This window comes from Juglans regia, chromosome 9 (genome assembly GCF_001411555.2).
Source record: "Juglans regia cultivar Chandler chromosome 9, Walnut 2.0, whole genome shotgun sequence".
Lineage (NCBI taxonomy): Eukaryota > Viridiplantae > Streptophyta > Magnoliopsida > Fagales > Juglandaceae > Juglans > Juglans regia.
In genome coordinates this window covers 17238563-17265453 of record NC_049909.1, presented here as the reverse complement: position 1 = coordinate 17265453, position 26891 = coordinate 17238563, and the positions used below count along the sequence as shown (strand labels likewise).

The window sequence follows — 26891 nt, the reverse complement described above, 5'->3', positions numbered from 1 at the left end:
TGTTGCGGACTGTGACTGTAACCCAACTAAAAATGCGTTTTTTTTTGGTTATTTCATTTAAAATAATAAGTGAAATATCTCATATTTTATAGTACATGTATACTATCCATTTCACTTCAAATAGAGATGGAGATGACTCTTTTCCCAAGTTTTGTCACCTGCATATTGACTCTTGATTGAGAGAGAGAGAGAGAGAGAGAGAGAGAGAGAATAGGGTAAAGCAAATGGAGAACATGTTTTTTTGGGAAGGGATGATAGACAAAACAAAAGGTTGTTAAAGAATGCTATAATGCACATGAAGGCAACCAGGAGCATAGCGTACGTATGGCATACAATGTTTCAAAAGAAATGACAGTGTTCAATAAAACTTGGTCTTAATGACATCTTTAAGCCATTGTATGTTTGTATCTGATTTTCACTACACCCAATTAATTTGAACTAATTTTCCATTTCCTTCTGATTATTTTATTTTTTCAGACAGGAATATCGATTGTGTGCCGTCTTCTCCCATTCCTAGTAAGCAACAATCTTCAACTTGAAAATGATCTTTTCATTGCAATTGGGCTCATTACAAAATGCAAGACCCTGATTTTATTGCTAGACTTTTCAACTCCTGCTGAGAATTGCTTCGATGAGCTAGCATCACCAGGCTGGCTCTCTTCCACTTGAACAACTTCATCTTGATTCATGCACAAAATATTAGCAACAGAAGAACGGATTTGGCACGATAGATCCATGGAAAGCGATCTTCTAAGATGTTGATATCCTCCATCTCTAATCTCAAGCATGGTATCTGTCTTTTCTGAGTTGCCCAAATCACTAAATGCACGTACTGAGTTCTTTGGAGCAATATCACTATGTATCATTTCTTCCTCCGTGACACATCTTTCCAAGTCTAGTTCAAGAGCTACACTTTCATTTGCCTGTGGGGCTCCTGGAAAAGTTTCATTGCTAGGAGGTATTTCTGTCACTGGCGTAGGCAAAGGAAGCGGCTTACCACTGAAAAGCACTATATTAGCACGACATAAAGGGCAACTTGAATGGGATTTGAGCCATTTATCAATGCATGGGAGATGGAAAGCATGACTACACTTTGGTAAGAGCCTTATGCTCTCATCTTCTTGAAACTCACTGAGACAAACAGAGCAATCAGTACCTTCAACCAACCCTTCCATCTTCTTGTACTTGCATACTGTAATGGATTTTATAAGCGCCTCATCCAAGCCGGTAGTTGCAGTATGCCACGGTTCATGGAGCATCGGATTGCGATTGTCTTCCAATTCTTCATTGGAGTCATGATCTTCTCTTCTTCTTGTCGAGTTGGGGCTGCTGCAGTACTTGGATATTATGGTGTAGTAACTCGCAAGAAGGAAAGCACTTGCCAAAATGCCAATGACTGCAATAACAAGAGGGGAGAAACTTGGACTAGAATTGTCATCGGGGAATTCAAAGGGGGGTGGAGGGTAGATGATATTGCACCACTGTGGACAGTATAAACTACAAATGCCTTGAGAACAGTCTTTGGTAGGCGTATAAGGTATCCAAGTTTTCGGGTTATCTACAATTGCCATGACTAACTTTGACGACCACGATTTTAAACTATCAATAACATCATGTTTCTCTTTCTTCCTGCCAAGCTAGTGAATATTCTAAGAACAGAAGGAGGTAAACGAGGCAGAGAATGAAATCATTCAAAACGGTTGCAGACGACCTTCATACTACAAACTGGAACCCCAACTTGCACTGAATTTTCAAAACCATGCAAGGAGTTTGAGAGAGAGTTCTCTTGGGACTGAAATAAAAATAGAACCACCAAAGTATTACCTGATCAACAGAGTATGGACAGGATAGTTCCTGGATGGTTCGTGAAATTTTCGTCCGAACAATTGAATAGAACATATAATAGCAATAGAAAGCACTGTACCACTGCTGGTTGTGTAGATTGAGAGTGATGGGAGGACAAAAATAACAAGTAAAGGGATATAGAAAGCTCCTACAATGTATATTTTTATGAAGAGACAAGATGGAGTGGAAAAGTTGCAAAGGGGCTTGTGTAGAAATCGAAATCAGGAATATTAGGGAACTCATAGCCGTTCTTTTTCTTTTTCTTTTTCTTTTTCTTTTTCTTTTTGGTTCTTGCCATCTTTTTTACGAGATAATGGTTTGTTGACTAAGGTGGTGTTGGTGGTTGGGCAATTCAATAAAGCAATCAGTCCACTGTTTTTCTTTTCCTTTTTATTGTTCAAGCTAGTTAAAGTGAGAATCTCAGAAGAACTTTACACGTCTAAAAATGCTGAAAGCATGCATCAAGTTGCATCTGTACATCACACAAACTGAGAGAACAAGATCTAACTTAAATTTTCTGTCGAGGTATATATTTGTTTGCTGAAATGGGCTGCCAAGTTAGGTGTCCTAGTCTTGTGGTTTCTATTGTATTTTGTTAGGAATCTCGAGTATGAATTCTCTCCTCTTTTTTATCAGAAAGGCTAAACCGTGTTGTAAGAGTGTGGACATCAGTAGAACCTTATTTTGGAGTAACTGGTTTATCTGTCATAGTCTTTTTTCATAACGTGACTTAGGCCTCGTTTGGATATTGAGCTGAATTGAGTTCTTTATGAATAGTAATGAGTTGAGATGGTAGAATAAGTTTTGTAAGACCCACCTAAGATGTGTTTAAATATTAAGATGAGTTTAGATGTATTTATGAGAAGTTGAAAAATATTATAGGTCTCGCATGTAAAGAGATGTTGAGTTGAAAAAAGTTACAGATCTCATATGTAAAGAGATTGAGTCGAGTGATGCTTAGTGATTGGAGAGTTGAGTGTTTGGATGTTAGACTCAACTTAAAATTAGACTGGACTAAATTAATCTCAGTACGTTCCAACATCCAAACGGGACCTTAAGTAGGCTTTCTGTAATGGCCATTCAAAGGAAAAGTAAAATATGTTGTACTAAAAAAAAAAAAAAAAAGGAATTACGATAGAGTTGGAGGGAATATATCTGATTGGAACACTTGACTTCATTACAAAAGAAAAAACTAAAGCTCCACTTGTCTTCTTTGTGCATCAAAGTGCCACTTTCTGTGGCCTCATCAGTAGATGGCCTCTAGATTCCGCTTTATAAAGATGTAAGCATATATTCTCGTTTAGACGCCAAGAGCCACTTTTCCTTGCAATTAAGCAAGTTAAACTAAAGTTTTCTCAATAACCAGTTTCAAACGAATGCCATACCAGCAATTATCAAACTCAACCGCATAGCAAAGAACCTAATCCCATAATAGTAAAGACAAACAAGCATAATGCTCAAACTTACACGAGCACCAAGAATGTCCTTCACATCATGCCCCCAACCATTCAGCCAACCAAATCTATAAACAGGGTGCATCCTTTGCAGACTGAAAATGTAGTTTAACATTAAGGATGGTAATTGGTCAATTAAGAATATTCTCACCCCCATCTGGCTTTCTCTCTCTAACCATACACTTGATGAAATCCCTTCAGATTTTACTTTTTCAGTGGTATGGTCTACCCCTCCAAAGACACACCAATACTACATCCTTCTTTCAGTATAACAGTTATTACAGGCTAAGCTACAGAAATAAATTCAAATTTACAATGTCAACTTATAGATTCCAAAAAACTTCTCGCACTAACCTCGTATAATCTTCAAACGTGGCTCCAAATCTCCAATCTACCAGACAAATATGACAGGGAACAACAGAATGTGAAGCCATTTCTTTTTTTAATATGCTTGGCTAATATCCCTCGTTTCTTCAAATGGTTTCAGTTATTATCTCCTTCTTATTGATGATTTTAGTAAATTTATATGGTGTTATTCACTCGCATGCAAATCTGAGGTTGAAGACCAGAAAAATAATGTCATTAAATAACACCGGTAAAAAGATTTCTTTGAGCAATTCTAATATACAAAATAAATTTACACCAATAGATCTGAAAATAAGACAGGTAACATGCATTCAACAAATTGACAAAAACAAGAAGATGCATGAGTAAGTAAAAAAAAAAAAGCTAACTGTTAGAATAAAGTACTCATAAAATTCAAATGGAGAAGTTTATGAAGGCAAAAATGTTCAGACCAAAGATAAGACCTTCCATGACTTTTCATGGGCAATTGAGTGTAAGATTCCAGCTTCTGCCAGATTACTCTTAATCAGCCACCCAAGGATTGAGATCACCAAAGGATGTCTATGGATCTACAGCTCTTCCTGTTGATCCTCAGATACAACTTCTTCCTTTTCACTTCCAGCTTCATCAACATTCTTTTGACTGAATTTCAGACGAAGGGGTCTGCCCATCAGTTCCTGCATGCGGAGAAATTGAGAAATCATTTATTACTCCTCAATCAGACATGACCAAGTAGCCAATAAATTCATTAAATACCATCTGATGCATCTAACTGAAACTAGATAAAATTTCCAGACTCTTGAAAGGATATTATGTGTTAAGAGGGGTGGCTAGCTGAGTGTGCGATTGTTGGGGGGGGGTTGTCAGTGTGCATTTATGTATATAATGGTAAACAGTTGAGAAAATACACATGCTGAGATGATGAATAAAATCTCTCTCCCACCTCCCTTGCATTACTGATGAAAAGTTCTTCAATGTAGTAAAGTCCAAGCCAGGAGAAAGTGTGCTCATGGAAGCAGAAGGGAGCCAAGGAAGCTGAGGGTTTACCATGTCTGTACAATTTTTTTTACCCCCCCCCCCTCACTAGACATTAACAAGCTTTGGTATTTTCTTCAGTCCGGTTTTCCAAAGCAAAAGGAGAATATTTACATGGGAGCAGGCAGACAGGAAAGCAAGCAAAACTAGACCTGTGGCCCCAACTGAAAGAAATGGAATCAAGTTTCCACATGCACACAAATCAAGCAACATTATGTTCAAGACTACGCTTACATCAGTAAATCGAACCTTCTACAGCATCTGCCGACTCAAATTATCAATTTTATAATATATAAACTTAATATTCCTTTGGATAAACCTACATCACTGAGAAGTACAAGTTCTACCATCATCCCTCTCTAAGCTCTAACTATGTTTACTGTGTAATACAAGTACATGGATATGTGGACAATAGAATTGTTGACCTTGAACAAAAAAAAAAAAGAAAAAAGAAAACAAAAGGGGAAAAAACAGAGTCCAGCAGATAGTAACAAACCACTCAACCTGTTAATGGTTAATACAAAGAAAAACCACTTAACCTGTTAATGGTTTAATACAAAGAAAAAAATTACCCCTATTAGTTACCCAATTAACTGCAATAGTAACAAACCACTCAACCTGTTAATGTGATCTAAAAGAACATATCATCCAAACTCCAGCAGATAAATAGGAAAAAGCAAGTTAAAGTCAAGAAAAATTATCCAAAAAATAAAAGCCAACAAGATTAATAATTTTTCACCTTCCCATCCAAAGCAAATTTTGCAGCCTCTGCTTCCTCCTGTGAAGCAAAAGAGACAAAGCCATAGCCAGCAGGTTTCCCGGCATCAAAGACAACCGTGGCTGAGGCTGGTTTGAAGTTTTCAGCAAAACAATCTCTGAGATGGGTGGATCTTACTTTCCATGCAAGATTAGACACATAAAGTTTATGGTGTGTCTCTCCAGCAAGATGACCTTGAGGATGTGGTGGAGAAGGTTTCTTGAATCTCTTAGCAAACTGTATCCCTATTATCCGACCCAATATTTCCTGCACCAAAAAAAAGTGAGTTGATGTCTTCCAAGATGCAAGTCAAATCAGATGGGAAACATGGTAATTAACTCATTTTCAGTCTTCAAGTTCACATGCCTTCAAGAATATTGAATATTGGCATATATGACATAAGGACCTCAATATTTACATATAATCATTAACTCATTTAACTTCTAAAAGAACTAAAATGTACAGATAATTGAAAAGATAACACCCACAATGCCAAAGAAACATTGATATGGCCAGTTTAGGGATCAGTGCATGCGCCACTTCTCTAACAAAGTCTCCTAACAATCTCGCTCATTTCAAACTAAACCTTCAGACTACAAAACCCTAAGCCTGCATTTTATTGGCCATGAGCAATGAGAATGAGACTGCAGAAGGGGAAGCAATTTGATTTAAGTAAAGGCGCTACAAGGAAAAGATGAGCGCCCAACAAAGATGGGGAAAAATTAAAGATAAATAAATGAGCAAATACTAATACTCTAATAAAGGCGAATTAAGATCCTCCAGATTTTCTAGGGTAATCTACTGGATGGATTTCTCTAAAATCTAATTATTGCTTTCAAATTTAGTGGTCAGGATTTTGTTACATCAGCATTTGATCACTCTCAAAATTAAATTCAATGTGCAAAAATATGGTGAACAATAAGATGATAAATCTGTGAATCCCAAAGGACTAATGTGGTAAAATCCTTACAACTGAACTTGAAAGCAATGATTGGAATTTAGAAAAATTTACCCTCCTGATATTACTCTAAGAAATCTAGAGGGTGTTGATCCAATAAAGAGACTTCCAGAGTAAATGAAACAGCCCATAAGCGTTTGGGCGGGGGCCATAAGCGTTCTCATGGGCGGGGGCCATAGTTTGTAACGGTCTTAGTATCCATGATCTTTTTCTTTCTTTTGTAACTTCTAACTAGGCACTTCTTCACGTATACTTCCTGTGTACTTGGGCTTTGCCTATCTTTATGAATATATTATCTTTGATTACTTATCAAAAAAAAAAAAGTTTCTCTCTCTCCATTATTCATAGTAATTGCCAAGGTGAGCATTCTTTAGAAATATATTCTCCATCAAAATGTAACTGAGCTGAGTAAAAAAATGAACGATGTATTTTTTCTAAAAAAAATTAAACTTCTAAGAATGTGAAATTTAAAAACGTTTGCTACATGTTCTCAAATGTGCGTTTATTAAACAAAATTTAATGTGGGTTCGTTTCATCTATTCAAGAACTAAATTAGTTTAAACATATAAGATAAGTATACGTACAAACTATATAGCATATAACCAAATATAAAACACACAGATGAAATACATAACAAAAACAACTTACATGAGAATCAAATTTATCAATCACGGCCTGAGCTTCTTCGGCAGACGCCATTGTCACGAAAGCAAAGCCTCTGCTCTTCCCATTGTTCTGCTTTATTATCTGCATTTTCAATACACATAATCGAAACCCATTACTCAAATTTCTATGGTAATCAAAATCCTTAATCCGTACTAAAAAAATTTCAAACCCATTATTCAAAGTAACAGAATTATCAGAGATTCAGAACCCAATATTCAAATTTGCATGAAAATGAAAGAAGAATAGGAACCTCAACGTCTTTTACAGTTCCGCACTGGCCGAAGAGGTTCTTTATGTCAACAACGGAGAGAGACCAGGGAAGATTGACCACATAGAGCTTTCTCTTCTGGTTTAGCTCCACGGTCTGCTCTGTTTGCTCTTCTACCACGACCTCCTGCAGCGCAGAAGACTGTTCAAAGCAGTGGTGGTTTTTCGTGAGGTGGTTGCGGACGAAGGGGACAGGAAAGAGAGGGAAACTACGAAAACGAGTAGGGATGGAACTGGTTACATGGACTCTTAAGAAGGGTAACTGTTTAGGGGCTAACGCGAGTTTAGAGGGAGAATAAGAGTAGACTGAGAAGATGGGAACTGCAGCCTCAATCGCCGCCATTGTCAATCTGGCACCCAAAAAGGAACGGAAATAAACGGACCTTATCTAAATATAGCGGGGATGGCAAATGCCAAATGGTGTTTTTTATTGGTGTTGTATCAAAATATTTAATTATATAGATTAATTAAATATAATTTATTAAACTATACGTATCAAATTTATAAATCATAACCTAATCTATTTAGATAATGGATCATATCTTTTCATTTATTTTGATTCGTTTAATAATTAATTAAAAATCTATTAACACGATACAACTCATTTAAATCGGTTTATTTTATATAAATAGATTGAACTAAAACACATAATTCATTTAACTTTATTAATATAATTTCACATAAAAATTAAAATCTATATTTATTAATAACCACAATATTTTAAAAAAATATATTATTAATTTTCAAATTTTATTATATAATGAAATCAATATTTTAATTATATAATAACAAATATGAGCATAAATCTAAAATTACAATCTCAATCATAAAAATAATAAAAATATAAGTATATTGAGAAATATTAATATTATAACTTAACAATAATAAAATTTTAATTTTGAGATAAATTCTAAACGGATCAAAATGGGTTGATTTCGTGTTAAGCAGGTTGACTCATTATTGACATGTTTATAAATCGTGTCTTAACGGATCAACCCGTTTTGACCCGAACCTGTTAATATCAAACTTAAACTCGTTAATTCCGTATCGTGTTAAGTTTACGAGTCATATCACATAGTGTCACCCTTAATCTAATATACATAAATAGAAATGCTAAAGCCACACATGGGGATCCCGACGGGAGATCCCAATAGTAATTTTTTTTTTTTTTTACTTAATGATTGAGAAAATATTTTTTAATAATATTGTAAATTATTTTTTTAACATTTAAAAGTATTAAAAAAGTAAAAATAAATATAAATAAAAATTACATTGTTGGAGTCTCCCGTGAGGATCCCTATGTGTGGCTATAGAGCCACTCTATACATAAAATACGATCATTGTGTTTGGATAGTAAGATGATGTCAGATATTTTATAAATAATAATAAAAATATAATAAAAAATAATGATAAAATATTAAATAGTAATAAATAATAATAATAAATAATAAAATAATAAAGAATAAAAAAATATTATTCTACGAGAATACCCCACTGTCCAAACAGAGAAATCCGTGCTTTATTTTATCGACGATGAGGGCATCCATCCAAACAATCCTCATCAAGCTCTCTGAATTGACTATTTAGCCAGATTTTGGCAAACAATTTGAACTACAAATGGACTCTTCAAAAAAGCCCGTTCATGTTTTGTAAGAAATTGCCAATAGGATCGTATTTAACGTGGGACAGCAGCCCAGGTTTTGGTTGGGGGTTGGGTTTTACGGTGGACTCCACGTTTTGTTCCAAAGAGTAACGTATTATAGTCATAAAAAATATTTTATAAAAATAAATTTATAAATTAATATAATTTTATATAATACGTTAAATCTATCTTATAATATAAGTAATTTTATAATCTAATAAGTCATATCAGTTTACATTAATTTGTAAATTTATTGTTATGAAATTTTTTTATAGTTAAAACATTTTTCTTATTATACATATAGATATAATTATGTTATCCAAAATATTTAACGGAGATTTGGATAGTATGTTGAGATGAAATGAGTTGAGATAAAAATTAAAAATTTGAAACATATCGTACATAGTTTTTTGTGCCTCTTATTCCAACCTTTGAATGAAGAACATATGTTGAGGGGGCTATCAGAATTCATTTCATCCTTTTATCTTCTCCACACCCTGCAAAGTTCTTCTTTTCAAAAAGTGGCACGCAAAGTATTAGACTTAAAATTCACAATACCCAGAATTTTTACTTTTATATATACTTTTGTACATCTTATTTATACATACTTCCGATTTATGTTATAATTATTAACTATACAGATAAGGATATGCATAGAGAATTTTAAATTAAATTAATAAATTAGTATATTTTGATGTGATAAAGTAAATTATAAATTATTTTTTATTATTAAAAAATTAATATATCACATGAAATTATGTTAAATTTATTTTAATAAAATTTTGATATAAATCTTTTCCGAAATTGAGGAAGAAAAAGGTGAGTAAGAAAATGTGGTGGGTTGGATGACAGAAGTTCTTCTTTATTATATAGCTAAACTCTCCTACGTACGTACAGACATCTCTTTCCCAGCCATTTTATGTACATTGATTGGGAATTATTCTCAAATCTCAACACCAAGCAAAACCCAGAACATATCATCCTAAGCTCTCTCTCTCTCTCTAACCACAATGGCACTGAGCAATAATGTCATCGGAGGCATCAATTTCATTGCCATGCTGCTCTCAATCCCAATCATTGGGTCTGGATTCTGGCTCTCCACAGAACCAGACAACTCTTGTGTGAAGATCTTACAATGGCCGGTAATCATTCTGGGGATATTGATCTTGGTTGTAGCACTAGCAGGCTTTGTCGGAGGGTTTTGGAGAGTCCCATGGCTCCTAATATTCTACCTCGTCGCCATGCTTATTCTCATAATATTGCTTGCTTGTCTTGTGGTTTTCATCTACATGGTCACCCTCAGGGGGTCTGGTCACCCAGCACCGAGCCGGAGTTACTTGGAATATCATCTTGATGACTTTTCAGGCTGGCTTCGTCGAAGGGTTCAAAGTCCTTTTAAGTGGGATCGCATTAGGAACTGTCTTAGTTCGAAAACTTTGTGTGCAGAGTTGAATCAGAATTATCGTATGGCTCAGGACTTCTTTAATGCACGTATTAGCCCCTTACAGGTAATAATCTATTCCTAATTTCATTTATTAATTAAGGTGATCGATCTGTTTCTTTGTGAAAATTAAGGTAATGTCCTTAGAACATGATGGTTCAAGCTAGAATGAAGAACAAGTATTGAATGAGAAATTTAATAGATCTTAATCATCTTCATTTTTTGTAGCTAGAACAATGAGTGTTACTGTGAGTCTGTGAACTAAGAAAATTGTTTTTCCATTTCTTTTTATTTATATATTGCCAGGCTGAGGCACACTATGTTTTATATATAAATGAGATTCAACAATATGTTTGAAGAAAAATTCTTTTCATCAACCACTATTCATTATTCTACACTTCATATTCTATAAAAAATATTCACACCCTATAAAAAACATATTCACACCCTATGAAAAGTTATAGGTGTGGGATATGTGATGTGAAAAATTACTGATTTGTAACAAAACTCATTTTTGAAGGATAAGTGTTTTAATCACAAAAATATCTTTACAGAAATAAACTGAAGAACTGACAAATAAAAATAATTTTATAATTTGAAGTACCAAATCAAACTACGACAATTTATGAGATATTTACTTTTATAAAATCTCTATTTTTAAAAAAGATATGAAAATTTGGATCTGTAAATATGTCTAAGTGGATGTTTGAGATTGTGGTGGAAAATATAGTTTATAACTTTAGAGCCTATAGCTTATAACTTAAATAATAAGCTCTATATTTCAAATGTTGTTTACTGTTTGATAAACATGTATCTAAAACTGTAGAATTTTTTAAAAATATATAATTATCTGCGAGAGCTTTTCAATAAAAATTTCAATTTGTTACTTTTTTTTAAAAAAGAAAAATAGATTTTCAACTTTTCAAAGTGATTAAAATACTTTTATAATTTACCAAGCATATCATTTTTTTTTAATAAAAAAAAGCTTTTAAACAATTAAAATCACTTTTTAAATTTTCAAACTCAATTCCAAAAGGCTCTAAAGCAAAACAAAATGGCATATTCCTCCATAAAAGCTGCCTTATACCAAAGAGGCATCTCTTTGCTATCTGATCATCAAATTATTCTTAGAGTAACCTCCGTCTTCTCCACTTCTTGAAAACGTTGAAACAGCGAATAGTTAAAGATTCCTCAACCATGTGTTAGTCTTCTTTTTCTCGAATGTATTCTCCAATATCTTTTATAATATTTTTTCTTCTTTCTTTTTGCTTTCGTTAAATTTACAGTCGGGATGCTGTAAGCCACCGACGGAATGCGGGTACACATTCGTGAATCCAACGTACTGGATAAGTCCGATAAACACGGCGGCAGACATGGATTGCCTGCAATGGAGCAACGAGCAGACGCAGCTTTGCTACAACTGCAATTCATGCAAAGCAGGACTGTTGGCGAATATAAAGAAAGAATGGAGAAGAGCAGACATCATATTGCTCATAACTCTGGTGGCTTTGATAGCGGTATATTTGGTAGGGTGTTGTGCATTTAGGAACGCCAAAACTGAGGATCTCTTTACCAGATACAAGCACGATAACTATACGTGAACGTACATGATGAAATTGTCAAATTCGACCCTCACTGCTGGCTGCACCAATCACCTGGCTAGCTGAGTGGCGTTTTGGATATTTTTCGTGTCTTTGTGTAAGAAGCATTAATGCTTTTTTTATTATTATTATTATCTCTTTATTCTTGTTGTTTTCCATGTCATTTGGGTATTTGGGTATGGACATATGCATTGGGTTTGATGACATTGATATGATTGGTGTTGAAAAAATGATGAGACGAATTCGTCAAGAGCTGTGCGTGATTCACGGGGTGCGCCGAAAGCTGATTGCTCTGCTCAAGCACTGGATTTGAATTTGCAATCCGACAGTGAGCTAGAGAAATGGATATAATATAATTTGAAAAAATTAATTCATTATTTTTTTATCGATAAAATATTAAATAATAAATTTATAAATAAAATATAATAAATAATTTACAATCTTAAATAATAAAAAATATAATAAAAATATATAAGATGACTAATATTATTCTTATTAAAAAAATTTTAATTAAATTATATCATATCAATAATGCATAATATGGAATAATGATATTGAATTAAGCGTACGTTTGGGTATTGAGAAGTGTTGAGAAGTATTGAAAATGTTTGTGAATAGTAATAAAAAAGTAATAATAAAATATTGAATAGTAGTAAAAAATAAGTAAAAAATAATAAATAGTAAAAAATAAGTAAAAAATAATAATAAAATAATAAATAATAATAAAAGTACTTGAAATATTCTCACTTGCCAAACATATCCAAATACTATCAAAATTCAGATTTTAACTAAATTTTTTTAAAATCAATTATATTAAATTAGTCAAATCACTTCAAGAGTTACAGTGAATTAAAAACCAAAGCCATATTTAATAATGGAAAAAATATTTACATCAGCCTCACACCAGCACACACTCAACTTATTAAGTGTAAAAAAAAAAAAAAAAGTAATGTGAAGTGTGTGCCGGTGTGGGGCTGATGCATAGTATTTCCCTTTAATAATTTATTATGCACTAACTAAAAGCATATTTTATTAAAAAATACTGCCACTTTTTTCACTCACTTCAGCGACTCCTGTCTCCCTTCCTTCCTTTTCTCTTTCTTTCTTCTTCATTATCTTCCTTTGTGAGCCCGAAAGTCATCTTCCATGGCCCCTCACCAGCAGAACAGAACAAACAAAATTTCATCACCGGAAGAAAGAAAACAGGACATGAGAGAGTGATGTAGTTATCATTTTAAATAATTTGTTTGGATAATAAAATTTAAATTATTAATTAATATATAGAATATATTTATTAAATATAAAAGAAGATTTTAAAAATTATTAAAATATATATTATTATATTATTATTTTGATTTTAAAATAACTAGTCTAATATAGATTAACCTCTTCAAAGATTTTAACTTTACTCAAGTTTTAGACAAAATTTAAATTTAAAATAGAGTTTTTGTTTTTCATTAACATAGTTAGGCCTTGTTTATATTCGTAATCCATCTCAACCCACTTCAACTAATCTCATCTTATTATTACAATTTTTTCAAATTTTCACACAATATAATAAACAACTCAACTTTTTCAAAATTTAAAATAAATTTTCTAAATTTTTATATAAAATATAATAAATAATTCAATTTTTATTCTACTATTCACAAACCATCTCAGCTCATCTCAATTCATCTCAACTCATCTCACTACTATTCATTACTATTCAGCAACTTTAACTCACAAATCTCACTACTATTCACAACTCATCTCATTACTATTCACAATCCATCTCAACTCATCTCAGCTTATCTCAAATCATCTCAACTTATTTTCGAATCCAAACATCTCCTTATTAGAGTGAAACTACGTATGCATTGCCGCAAGATGACTTTTTAGGGAAGGCCGAAGAAGGGTATTCAGTGCTATTTGGAATGCAGAAAAGGCATGTTATTATACGAGGGAGGAAAGTAAAAGAAATGGGTCATGGCTTTGTAGGCAGTGGGCGCTACTCTCCATGAATGAGGGGGGCATTTTCTTTTTAGGCCATGACCCTTTGTCTGGCCATCATTTTGAATGTGGCCCTTTCGCTAAAGATTTCATCCACCCCTTGACAGACTTGATGGCATATCCAATAACTGTAGATCAAAATGTACATCAGGTGGTGATTACACGTGAAAATTAAAATTTAAAATATATATATATATATATTTGCCCCTACTCCCATTTTACTAAATACATAAATTTTAAACAATAATAATGTATATATCCTTAAAGAAAAAGTGGACTTTCATCGAGAAAAAGTGGTATTTTCACAACTTTCATATTGCGGCTTTTTTTTTTTTTTTTTTTTTTTTAAAGGCTCGCCCGAAAGTTGCAAACCTAAAATTTGTACAAAATTTCCAGTCTTTTCACCCATTTCGCACAGAGCCCCATATTTCTGCCTTTGGAAGCTAGATGGTTATTCATGGGCAACCCAGATAGGGCTTGGTTGCCCCCAAGTCCCAAAAATATGACTTGTGGCTGGGCCCAAAGAAAAGAGCAAATTTAGATCTCAGCCCAAGTTATCACAATGATAGAATGGCTTTGATATGTAAATGTTACACAACATTCTCATTTAATTTTTATGCTATATATTTATTACTATTTGATTTTTATGCTATATATTTATTACTATTTGATGATAAATAATTATCTAATAAAAGATCATTTAAATATAATAAATATATAATATATTATATATTGTGATGAAAGTGAGATTTTTTTTTTTTTTTTGGTTTCTGCGAGGTAGTCAGGCGAAGTTATGATTTTTCACTCACTGGGTGCAATCAAAAGCTAAAAGATTCAATCTAATCAGCCTTTTTAAGCTACATATCATTTTTTGAACACAATCCAACAGTTTAAAAAACTATCAAACTATTACTTTGCAAAACACATATTTATCTTCTAATTTCAAAGATTAAAAAAAAAAGAAAAAACTATAGGTACTCTTTGAGTCAATTTCATTTTTTTTTTGTTTTAAGTTCAAGTGGATGCAATTGTTCCCTCTAATATACCAAACATTTGAAGGAAAGGTAAATTGGTTTTACACCTTTTAATTTTTTTTTTTAAAAAAATAATAATAATAATAATAAGTGCTGGCTGATGGGCTTTTGGGAAACTCAAGATCGATGTTGGCAAAAGCAGTCAGACAGAATGTAGGCTCAAGTATATACAACTCTGTATTTATCGTCTTGCAATTAAGGTGTTATTTTTATTATTATTGTGAAATTATTACTTGTCTTAAAATTAAGTTCTAAAATATTTAATTAAATAGAATAGAATATAGAGTCGGGATTCAAATTCAAGACCTTTATTCTAATACTATGTAAAATCATAACTACTTGTCTAAAAAGTTTAAACTAACAAAAAACATAAATTTAATCATTTATATTATATTTTTAATACTGACATCATAAGCTGCAGGTAGCTATGATTCTAAATTTGCTCGAAATTCATGCTTGTACTCTTGATATAATCATCATCTTAATTCTCATCATCCTCTCATCATCTCATGGTGTGGTATTAGATTATTGGAAATTATTTATTATATTTCACTTGTGAATCTATCATCTAATGACACATCATGAGAGGGTGATGAATAGATTTTTTCCTCTTGATATATATCCTCTTGCATGCATGTTAGTGCGCTTGTTTGGAGTATAAATATTGTCTAAAGTAGCTCAACTAAAATGGACAGGATCATATATAGTAGCTTAACCGATGAAAGAGGAAGGAAAAGAAAAGAGAGATTTCTTAGGCGCTTCATGAAGATGAACACGAACTACGTCCCACTTATTTTCTCAGCAACTTAATTCCAAACTACCTGTTGGAACATTAATTATAACTTGGTGGATTAATTCGGAAAGGGGCTTCTAATTAATGGGCGTGAAAATGGACATTATCATATAAGTTGGTGCAACCTCCTTCCTTCCCCATTTCAATGCAGCTTGTTAATTTCTATGAGCCAACATATATATATATTTATATATATATAATTAATGGTATCTTAAGCTCTCATCAACCATAACTAAAAACTTGTTAAATATTCCATGTATTTGGAAGGCGCTCTTCTTCTTCTTCTTCTTCTTCTTTTCTTGCTTTCCCTTTTTACATACTTTGGGTGTCAAAGTTTTGGAAGGGCGTTGGCTGACCCTAGAGTTTGGGTCATGGATGAGGTCTTGCATGGTAGTTGGTATCACAGTCGCCCATGCTTCTAAAACAGGAAAAGCAAACTAAAAAGCATTATTATTGATTCAATGAACCAGTTGAATTTGAGTACGTATATGCATGCATGCACGCACGCACTAATATCTTACAACATTATCCCATGCATGTCAGCTTAAAAATCGGCTATTCACTGAAACCAGACACGGCCAGCGTGCATGCGTATCATCTCCCAAAACTGGAATAGCTCCAGTATTTAAGATCCAAGATTTTTCTTTCTTTTTTGTTTTCGATTGGGATCATCAAGATCATGTGACTTTTAATGTCCTTTAATGGGCCATGACTATTAATTTATTGGATTGAATAATATGAAATATCACTTATTTTTACAAAGTTTTCGGCTAAAGCTTTTAAATGTGTAATCGATCGAATTGGCTAAATTTGATTGAGCAATTAAAGAAGGCCCCTTTGCTGTGGAAAGTATGAAAAATTGTTTTGTTATAATCTGCTAGCTAATACTCCATTCTTTCCCATCTAAATGACCTTCTTCAATCCTAGCTAGCTAATATTGTTCATGGTACGTAAGTAATTATCAAAGGTAGTGGTAAGGATATCCAAGATAAGCGAGAATCATGCATGTTGTTCTTCATCTTGAATTTTGTTATCCTCAATCACACCAACTGATGTGTCACATTTTAAGTAATTTTTCTTAGTGATCATCGACTTATGAAATTATTTAAAATGTAATGCAACAATCAGTATGATTGAAAAACCATTACTCTATATTAATCATACTCACAGTGTGACGAAAATTGAGAATCATCCGAGTTAGGATTATTTAGAGGTCCCTCCAAGTTGCGTTCGATGACTGAATCTTATATATATATATGCATGCGATCTCAATCAACAAATTAATTGACGGTACTGTGCGTAGGTTGCGTCACGTAATTTAAGTACTACCCATGTGGGGTGCATGCATGGAAGGATTCCTAAAATCGACCACTCCACACTCCCATTAATTAGTGCATATAGAGCCAACCCCTTATCCTGATCTTTGCTTTGGGTTTCTTTATTCTCGTGATCTGTCCTTCCAAAAACTACTACTAAAATAAACATTCCCAACATTTCTTTTTTCTTTTGTTTGTTTCTAAAAGCATTTTGGTTGGAAAATTACTTAAATCCCAATTGGTAATTTAATTTGCCTCTTTCAGGAAAGTACTCAATCGTTGATTCAACTAATGATGAAAAGCTTAATTCTACGTTTCAATTATGCATCTTATTCCCATTAATCTTTAATTTACCTGATAAACGTTTGCTAGCTGTTTTGTACATAGAGAGGATAAATACTGCACATTTTGGACGTTTTTGAATATCAAAAACTATTCTATTCACAAGTCGATGTGTAGAGCACACTTAGTAAATTGCTAATTACATGGTATAATATGATTTGGAATATAAATTTTAAAATTTTAATCTTATAAATCATCAAATCTAATTATTTAAGTGATGTGAATGGTGTACTGCTCTACATACCAACTTAAAAATATAATAACTTTTTGAATATACATATTTGAGTATTAAATATTTATTAGTACTTTGTGAAAATATAATTTGGATTGGGAATGGAAAAACTTTTCGAAAATTCCAAAAAATCTTTGGTTCCCAAATGCATGTGTCCAAAGAATCCATCCCAATTTATAGATAAAAAAGAGAGAAGGTTTTAAGCATTAATATATTCTTTAAAAAGAAATAAACAAGAGCTAATCCAAAATTTCAAATGAAAATTATTGTATTTGTGAAGGAGTAAAATATATCAGGCTCAACATAGTTTCGTAGGCCCAATCCATAAAGAGAGTCATCACTAGAAGAAAAAATATAAGAGAAGGAGAGGGAACAAGAAGGGATTAGAGACTGAGGATGTCAGGAGGCATAAAGGTGTTACGAGAAAGTGGAAAAGAGAGAGGGAGTCAGACACTCAAAACAGACATCCCTTACCACTACCGAGGTGCACACATGAAGAGGATCAGATGGGCAGGGTGCCTATGGTTTCAATGACTTTTGGACTTGTTTTCGGTTAAGTGCTTTTTTGACTTCTTCTTCAACATGAGAGCTCCAGAGAAAACCTCTTCTCCAACAAATAGATCTACAACTCCGATTGTACAGTAAGAAATGTGAGACTGTGATAGACTATAAAAAAACATATTATAGTGGAATCTCTCCTCCCTCAAATCCCCATAGACGTAGGCCTAGTGTCGAACCACGTAAATCTGTATGTTCATTTCTTCTTATTTTCTCTATATTTAAATATTGTTTATGACCATTAATGTATGCATCAATACCATATAGCCGCACTAAACCACTCTTGGGGGCTCTGTACCTCACCGATAAAGGCCCAGTTCGAAAATTTTGAGTTTCTAAAACCTGACCCAAAAGCGTGCGAAACACGACATTAACATCACTCTTCTAGCTTTGTTTTTTGCTACTCATTTCATGTATATATCGAAGTCCACATCTACTTCCAGCTTTCCTTGGATCACGTGTTAATTATATATTTGTCAAGGTTTTGGAATTTCCTTGGAGTTTCATCGTATTCAACCAGAATTTTATATTAGAGCATCCTCAATGGATTAGCTAAAAAATTAAATTCATTGAGTATTTAGTCATTAAAAAACAAAAAATGATCACAATAGATTAGCCAAATTTCAAATAATTAGAATTTAGCTTCAGTTACATTCAAAATAATTTCTAAATTTAAATGTTCATGTCCACAGGCCAAATTCTTATTTTATGAATTATTTCTCTCTCTAGCAAACCATAATGTCCAGTTTTTAGAAATATTTGTTGAATGAATGCTATCTTCAACTGCACGGGTTCATGGATACTCTATCTAAATTTGATAAAAAAAATATAGTTGGATGGGAATGATAAAAATTAGTAAAATATGATAAAATAAAATAAATTAATAATTAAGAAATTAAATATTTTTTAATTATTAATTAATCATTGCTATATAATAAATAAATAAATAATTCAATGTGAAAAATTGATGTGAATATTTAAAATTAAATTTATTTTATATTATTTTATTATTCTATAATAAAAAATAACTATTTTAATATAGAAATTTATATGAATAGAATAATTAAAAATTAAATTTATCTTATATTCATCAAAAATATATTTTAATTTTAACTATTATATTGAGAGGGCTCTTTTAACTCTTCCGAAGAGTCGATAATATCTCATTTTTGTTTTGAAGTAACGTACAACATACGAATTAATGCAAACCGACAGCTTATATAATACCCTATAAATTTATTTAATTTTTTAAATGTAAAATTGACAGTACGGCCTGTAATAGTTTTTCTTCCTTCCAATAGTACTGCAAGCAAGTGTTAATTGCATGTGTGTATGTTTTTGGCCATCCATATTCCAGTTGACCACCTGAGTGGCTTAATTATAAATATCATTAATGTTTCTTCAAATTCCACACACACATATTGGAAAGTTCAAACATTAACAGGAGATACTGATGTTCAGTGTAAATCTATATACGTTTAAACATGTGTGCGGCAGCCAGCAATAATATATATATATATATATATGAAGTTATCCAAATACTCTTGTATCATAATAGAAATATCTATCAATTTATTCAATAAATTGATTAGTTATTAATGATATAATTATTTAATAATTAAGCAATAATATAAAGTAAATAAATTACATAATATCAAGATCGAAGGGAAATTCTTTAAATATGTACTAAAAAATACTCTAGAAAATATATACTTCTGAATCTCTACAAATCATAATCAATAGGATGCCTTAAATAAACGATCTGGAAGTAATTTTAGTTTCAATAGGACTCTCCTGATGGGGGCGAATCTATCGCGAAGACGTCTTCTATCAAAATGCTGACACCCGCTCTAAATCTTCTCTGCAATAACATATTTCAGTTCAACATCTTCTCTAAATAAATACAAATTCTTTGAGACTCGATTTTCATACTCATGACTTATTTAAACAATCTTTAATACTTTCTAGATAAATTTAATATTTTTATAGATAAAGTCAATAAATAATTTACATTCTTCTAAAATTACTAACTTAATAATAAAATAAACTCTATCATTTTAATCATTTAATCATATTCACACTTATTAATTTAATCACCTTATCGAAGCTAAACTTTTACCTCTACAATATATATATATATATATATATATATATACAAATTAATTAAGTCATTCGGGTGGTCTGAAACAAGAACTTTAACCAATTAGAGATGAGCATTGGGTCATTGAGGTGGGACCTATATACCCAGGGCCAGCATCAAGATCGTGATGATGATGAACAGCTGCGCGCATGCATGATGTGGACATGCATGATAGATGCCGCTTTGCTTGCTTGCTTGCTTTTCCTATCATCATGTGGGAGTTCGCAAATTATTGACATCATGACTTCATGAGCAACTTGCATTAAAGTGGGATCCACGCTCGTCTATGAAAGGACACTACATGTTACATACATATAATATACATACATACATGCATACATATATATATATATATATATATATATCATGTATAGTGGAATTATTTTTTCTGGTGAAAAGGAAGCTGAGACCGTACGTGTGCAAACAGCTAAAATCTAAGGTAGGTGGTGAATTAATTGTTAGATAAGAAAGAAGATAATCGATCTTTTGAATTGAATAATGATATATATAATATATTGTATAATATATTATATAATAATATTATAAAATGAAGATATTTTTATAAAATAATATAAAATATAATTATAAAAAATATTAAATGTAAATTATTTTCCTTTTGAATTTGGGCAGGAAATAAGGAGGCAGTAGTAGTACCGCACCAAAAGACGACAAAGGCAAACTAGAGGACCGAGTAGTGAGTACTTAATTCACGTACGTACAACCCCCACTTGCCTCCTGTCATCGTGTGATTTGTTCTTATATAATTATTTTAAACTTTTCCATCCACATTAGTTTGTGTGTATTTTTAATAATTTATAATTTAAATGATCAACTGATAAAATTATTAATTAAAATGTAACACATTAAATCAATAGTGTGAATTAAGACAGAATATAAAAAAATAACATTACTTGATCCTTTTTTTATTTTCTTTTTAGGGTTCTTAAACTTTAGTGTGTTGCATGCATGCATATGCATGCATGTCCAGTTTTTTTTTTTTAAAAATAAAATTTTGAGGGTGCCAAATTATTTATTTCCATATGTTTTGCGTGATCGAAGGCTGGCTGTGTGCATGTGGTTCATCGTTTCCATGTGTCGATATCGTACGGCCCCAATTACAAAAATTTAATTCCCTGTTCGACCAAAGATTGATAGGAAATTACTTTTCTTAAATTTCTCTTATAAATATCACTTTCTCGTCAAAAGATATGATCTGATGGCATAATACTCAAATCTCTAAAATTGAAATATGTGATTAAATTCCCGTTCTAGAATAAAATATATATATCATTTTCTCATGTATTAGTTATTCCACATCACCTTTTTAACACGTAAAAGAAAGTTGTCATAGGTAAGGGTGAGAAAAAATTTTAATATTTTATAATTTTGTTATGTATAAATAAATTTAGGTAACAATATTAATATCATTATCTTTATATTTTAAATTTAAATTAATATTATTTTTAATAAAATCTATTTTTTAACTAATTATATTAAATAGATATTCGTATTAATGCATAAAATGTTTTATAATTAGATTTTTCTAATTTTTTAGGATATTCCCTGCCTCACCTTCTAGCATCGTTATGTGTTTGATATCCGAGTCTCGCATAATTTGTGGACCTCATGTTTCTCCAATGAATGGGCCCACGCGTAGGCCCATCCTATCCCACTAGGCCTCCGAGAATGTTCCTAGTTCTCAGAGTCCTACACGTGGAACACAAGTGGTACTGACTACTATGTTGGACGGTTCTCGAGCGAATACCTGGAATTTTTCAAACACGTGGCTTCGTATCATTCCTACAACCAAATTACAACCGAAAAACCTAATAAGTTAATAACTCAGAGAGCTAGGGTTTACATACAGATTGGTCCCTGACATCTTTGACTACGTGTCATTACTTCTGATAGGTGAACAGCCACACGTAAGAGAAAGACAAGTACACGTGTCGGCGCCGCACATTTTGTGGTCGGTATATAATATGTTATGGAGTTAAAAACATAAAGAGGGTACACGTCATAAACCAAAGCGGCGGAACAACATAGAAAAACACACAAAAAAGAAAAGTCAAAGATAACTTTGAGAGATGGACGGTAAATAAAAAAGAAATACAAACATACTTATTACCTAATTTTTTATCTAATAGATTGGTTACACATACATAAAATCAGATATTTTATTAAAAATTAAATAAAATATTATTATAATATAATTTTTATTTTAAAATTTAAAAAAATTAAATTATTTATTACATTATATATAAAAATTTAAAATAATTATAATAATTATATAAAATAAGATGAAATAAGATAATTTTCTACTTTTAACTTTAATTTTCCCATCTTTTAAGTTTTAAAAAAATAATTTATCCACCGCAAATTTTACTTACTTCTAAAAAGATTAGAAAGAATCGGATACTTAAATTAAAAAAAAAAATTGTATAATAGCATTTAATTTTTCAAATGGAGCGAACCCAATTTTTAAAATATATATATTATTTTCTTACAATTATTTGTAAGAGTCTATTTGGATACAGAGGTGAGTCGTCTCATTTAATTTCAACTAATAATCTTATTACCATTTATAAATCATCATAATTCATCATATCTTATCTCATTATCCAAACTGATCCTAAATATTCCTAACATTAGTTTCATCCTCGTCTTGGCTTACATAATTTAGAATATATCAGCACTCCCAATCCATCCAAATTATTTATATTAATGAAGCTACGAAATGAAGGATAAATGCAAGCAAAACTACATTTACATTTTGTGGAAAGAAAAGTCTATAAACAGCAAGGATAAAAAGGGATGGTAAACGTTATGTTAAAAGCTATATTAATGTTGTTAAAAAAAAAAACTAGGTTAATGTCGACTTTTCAAGCTACACAAACTTAAAAAGTATACCGCTTTAAACTTTGAATAAGTATATATATGGCACTTGAAACTTTGACTTCCCATTTAACCCATAAATTTGACAAAATGTATGTAGCATCCGATCAATTTTCTTTTTATTGTTGATTAGGGGACATGAGTACGGGCCTCTCCTTTAAAAAACGTAATTCGTTTCCTTTCCTTTCTATCACAATTTCAAACACGTTTACCCCATGGTATGAATGGACGATATCCCACCTAATCTTTTTCCGTACCTTAAATCGAGGATAAAATGCTTACAATGATAGAAGATAAATTATTATAAGGATGGAGTTTTTAAGCCCAATTTAACTCTTAAGGTAACTGTAAATTTGAAACCTTAATTTAATTTTAGATATAGTTTTAGAATGTGTAAGTTTCACGTATTTTTATTTAAAAAAAAAATAAAAAAAATTTATTTTTACTAACTATGTATTGACCGGTCTTGACTTGGCAAACATTAGAAAAGGGGTGAAAGGGAAGGAAAGAATCAAAGCGTATGGCCAGGAAGGAATACCACGAGGGGTCCCACACACGTAAAACCCATTCGCTTAAGGAACCGCCTTTCTGAGTCAATTGGCGAGGCGAGAGGGCGGCTGACCTACTTTATTTACCAGATGCCGAGAACCAAGACGCGTTCGTGTGCAAAACGACACCCACCCCCACAAATTAAATATCAAACATTTGCCAAAACACACACAAATATATATATATCACTAATAATAATTCTATTATTCATTTCCCATATATAGACATACCATATACGTCCCCAAGGACTACATTGTCTTTTCATCTCCCACAAATCCATCCTCCTCCTCCTCCTTCTTCCTCTAAGAACCAAGAAAAACCAAAGCGTATTTACATTTACTTTGAACAAAACACCAAAACTTATGTATAATCACTCTAAGAAGCAGCTACAATTATTTATTATAATTACTATTACTATTATTATTATTCTAAATTCACCATCCAACCCCGTTCACATTTTTCTTATTTTTCCACATTTCCCCAACTTTGTTCAGTTTTTCTTGTATTTTTGCTTCTATGTACAGAGGACGTACAAGTACTACTGCGTCCAACACCGGCCTTTTCAAGGAGGGGTAATTAAAAAAGCACTGGGCATTGGACGGACGATATCCATACTTTGGCAGCTACCTTTGTAATTTCTCTAATGTGGTGGGGCACCAGAATAATTATGCCACAGTGTAGGGACCTAATACCCCATGAGTACTCCGCCCATCGGAGAACGGTGTGGGATTCCCTTCCTTCTCTTTGCAGTCCGGTAGTTGACGGAAGTTGGGGGCGGGGTCGAGGGACTGAAGCTCTGGATCTTGCTCTTCCCCAGGCCATGGCTGCTGCTGCTGCTGTACGAGTCCTCTGAGTCCGAAGCCATCGCCCCCGAGTGCTTCTTCTTTTGGAAATTCTTTGACGTCCCAACAATCTGTAACTGAACAACAGTTAATCCACCGGAAAGGAAAAAAAAAAAACAGAGACCCAATTCAATTGCAAACAGCTCGTGTTGTTCACATTTGTCAATTGCTTGTTTGGTTGAAAAATATGAAGTTATGTCAGAGACTCAGAAATCCAAAAGTCAACCTATTTCGACCAATCAGAAGGAATTCCAATAGAAAGAATAAAACCCAGAAATTTATGGTGAGAAATATTGGGCGAAAGTTGAAGAAAAGGGGGTGGGGGCATTGTGGCAGTAAAAGTACCTTGCAACCGAGAGAACAGAAGCGGAAGGAGTCGAGGAGGCTGCGCTCACAGACCTCGCAGGTGTTGGTGACGCCCTTACCCGGCCTAGGCTGGGGGCGCTCGTTCAAGAAGACGACCCTGGCGCTGTTGATAATGTAGGTCTGAACTCCGGTTATGTCCAAAACTTTCTGAATCTCAGATACCCTTATCACATCATGGTATGAGGACCTCCTTATCTGCCACATAACAGACGACACCCATAAGAAATTGTGATTGTTGGCTATCGAAAATGGAAAACGAAGCAATCTCATGTGAAATTTGTAACCCATGAGCTCGAAAAGTGTGAGATCTTTGTGTGTGTGACTCTGTACTTTTCAGTTTCTATACCCTGAGAAAATGCTGGAACATAAGATTTTAACCGTTGGAAAGTAGAGACTCCAATTCTGCCTCACATTTATCAGGCACCGGAATTAAAACTTCTTTTTTTCTTTGATCACCATTTTCTCAAAATTTAGAAGGGAGTAAATCCGGGAGACTGAAGAGAAAAACAAGAATAAAACAAACTTATTCAAGAAAGGAAAAAGGCTTGAGTAATTGGAAAGCTAAATTCCCCAAAAAAGAATTCAAACAGAGGAATCTTGCGATTCCCTAAAAGGAAAAGATAGAACTTTGAAAAGGAATCATTGCAAGAACACACCCCAAATTGGGAATCAATCAATTTGACAGCAATGGAAGGAACCCGGACGCCGACACCAGAGAAAAAAACTACGAATTCAGAGGCAACAAAACGTACCTGAATAGCCCGGTGGTCCTTGTGATGAGCGAGGCAGAGAGAGCAGAGAGCGCCGTTCTTGCAATCCAAACAGTACATATTGCATTCACTCTTGTGGGAATCTGCGTGTAACTTGCATTGAATAAAAAAATTCTCACTGAGCAGAGGCTTCAGCCATGGCGGCCACCTGTTGTCGTCGTCATCAGGGCCTCCAGCACCCTATTCAAGAAAAACGAAGAATTAAACCCAGACTCAGAAAGAGAAAATCATAGAAGAATCCCGAATAGAATCTAAAGTCCATCGGTGGCTAGTTCAAGAAAAAAGAGAGCACATTGACTAGACCCAGAAGAAAACCCCAGGAACAAAATAAGAAAGACTCTGATACAAAATGAAAGAAACAGGGAAGATGGTTATTGTACCATGATTCTCCTGTTCTTGGGCTTGATTTCCCGGACAGTAGTTTCTTGATTCTCGATCGCCAGCTTGAATATAAAGAGTGCTCTGTTTCGTTCTTGAAACTTTCCTTCCCAAAATGCGTGTAGAAACAGAGAGGAACTGAACTAATATCTGAAAGCAAGCCCGGCTGTGTTGAGAGAGAGAAAGAGAGAGAGAGAGTTTCTGTACTTTCTTGCGAGCTAGAGAGAGAGAGAGAGAGAGAGAGGGTTCTTGTAGAGAGCCGGAGAGTGGTAGATGACTAGATGGTGTTTACAAAGTAAGGAAAAGGAGGGAGGAGAGGGAAGTCGTTCTTATCCTTGCAAAGTCACCACCCAAACCTAGCTCCGAACCCAAACCACAGGCAGATAAATCCAATGGCTACAAGGAACCCTCCTCTTTCTTTCCTTTTTATTTCCTTTCATTTTCATGTTCTCTTTGGACTTATCATATTTTTTTTTCTTTTTTTAATTTCCTTTTTTTCCTCCCTCAATTTTCTTTATGCTAATTAAAAAAACTGAAATTCTTTTGTGGTCACACATGCCAATTGATTATCACATTCTTTTCTTTTCTAAAGCCAATAATTGATTTCAATTGTGATTTGGCCACACCATTACCATTCTTTTGTGTTGTTTATCAAACCCACTTTATTAGTGTT

At 33.0% G+C, this 26891-nt stretch overlaps 4 protein-coding genes across 5 annotated transcripts; 1 reads left to right on the top strand and 3 right to left on the bottom strand.

The window, feature by feature from the left end:
* Positions 1-253: 253 nt before the first annotated feature.
* On the bottom strand, positions 254-2553 carry LOC108982017 (E3 ubiquitin-protein ligase Os04g0590900-like). Its single transcript, XM_018953281.2, has one exon. It carries the CDS (start codon positions 1569-1571, stop codon positions 531-533), a length of 1041 nt encoding a protein of 346 aa, XP_018808826.1. The 5' UTR covers positions 1572-2553; the 3' UTR covers positions 254-530.
* Positions 2554-3951: 1398 nt separating this feature from the next.
* LOC108982018 (28 kDa ribonucleoprotein, chloroplastic-like) lies at positions 3952-7745 on the bottom strand. The gene is made up of 4 exons (XM_018953282.2): positions 7311-7745; positions 7043-7141; positions 5419-5703; positions 3952-4321 (listed from the first exon to the last, which is right to left on the bottom strand). The coding sequence occupies exons 1-4, from the start codon at positions 7668-7670 to the stop codon at positions 4214-4216; spliced, it is 852 nt and encodes a 283-aa protein (XP_018808827.1). The 5' UTR covers positions 7671-7745; the 3' UTR covers positions 3952-4213.
* Positions 7746-9817: 2072 nt separating this feature from the next.
* Positions 9818-12261, top strand: LOC108982019 (protein TORNADO 2-like). The gene is made up of 2 exons (XM_018953283.2): positions 9818-10477; positions 11697-12261. The coding sequence occupies exons 1-2, from the start codon at positions 9980-9982 to the stop codon at positions 12009-12011; spliced, it is 813 nt and encodes a 270-aa protein (XP_018808828.1). The 5' UTR covers positions 9818-9979; the 3' UTR covers positions 12012-12261.
* An 11776-nt stretch (positions 12262-24037) lies between these two features.
* Positions 24038-26519, bottom strand: LOC108982020. Of its 2 annotated transcripts, none has more exons than XM_035694085.1 (4): positions 26221-26519; positions 25823-26020; positions 25050-25265; positions 24038-24781 (listed from the first exon to the last, which is right to left on the bottom strand). In XM_035694085.1, the coding sequence occupies exons 1-4, from the start codon at positions 26221-26223 to the stop codon at positions 24548-24550; spliced, it is 651 nt and encodes a 216-aa protein (XP_035549978.1). In that variant the 5' UTR covers positions 26224-26519; the 3' UTR covers positions 24038-24547. The 2 variants fall into 2 exon arrangements, with proteins under 2 accessions (XP_035549978.1, XP_018808829.1); XM_018953284.2 differs by having other exon boundaries at positions 24038-24775; positions 26221-26518.
* Positions 26520-26891: the final 372 nt, after the last annotated feature.

What these genes read in the sequence shown, in the direction of transcription:
- LOC108982017 (XM_018953281.2), bottom strand. Translation starts at nt 1,571, where the DNA reads ATGGCAATTGTAGATAACCCGAAAACTTGGATACCTTATACGCCTACC.
- LOC108982018 (XM_018953282.2), bottom strand. Translation starts at nt 7,670, where the DNA reads ATGGCGGCGATTGAGGCTGCAGTTCCCATCTTCTCAGTCTACTCTTAT. An exon ending in GAACTGTAAAAGACGTTGAG is followed by an intron (nt 7,142 to 7,310) that starts GTTCCTATTCTT and finishes TTGAAAATGCAG; the next exon opens with ATAATAAAGCAGAACAATGG. An exon ending in AATTTGCTTTGGATGGGAAG is followed by an intron (nt 4,322 to 5,418) that starts GTGAAAAATTAT and finishes CTCCGCATGCAG; the next exon opens with GAACTGATGGGCAGACCCCT.
- LOC108982019 (XM_018953283.2), top strand. Translation starts at nt 9,980, where the DNA reads ATGGCACTGAGCAATAATGTCATCGGAGGCATCAATTTCATTGCCATG. An exon ending in CACGTATTAGCCCCTTACAG is followed by an intron (nt 10,478 to 11,696) that starts GTAATAATCTAT and finishes TTAAATTTACAG; the next exon opens with TCGGGATGCTGTAAGCCACC.
- LOC108982020 (XM_035694085.1), bottom strand. An exon ending in AGGACCACCGGGCTATTCAG is followed by an intron (nt 25,266 to 25,822) that starts GTACGTTTTGTT and finishes GTTATGTGGCAG; the next exon opens with ATAAGGAGGTCCTCATACCA. An exon ending in TCTGTTCTCTCGGTTGCAAG is followed by an intron (nt 24,782 to 25,049) that starts GTACTTTTACTG and finishes ACTGTTGTTCAG; the next exon opens with TTACAGATTGTTGGGACGTC.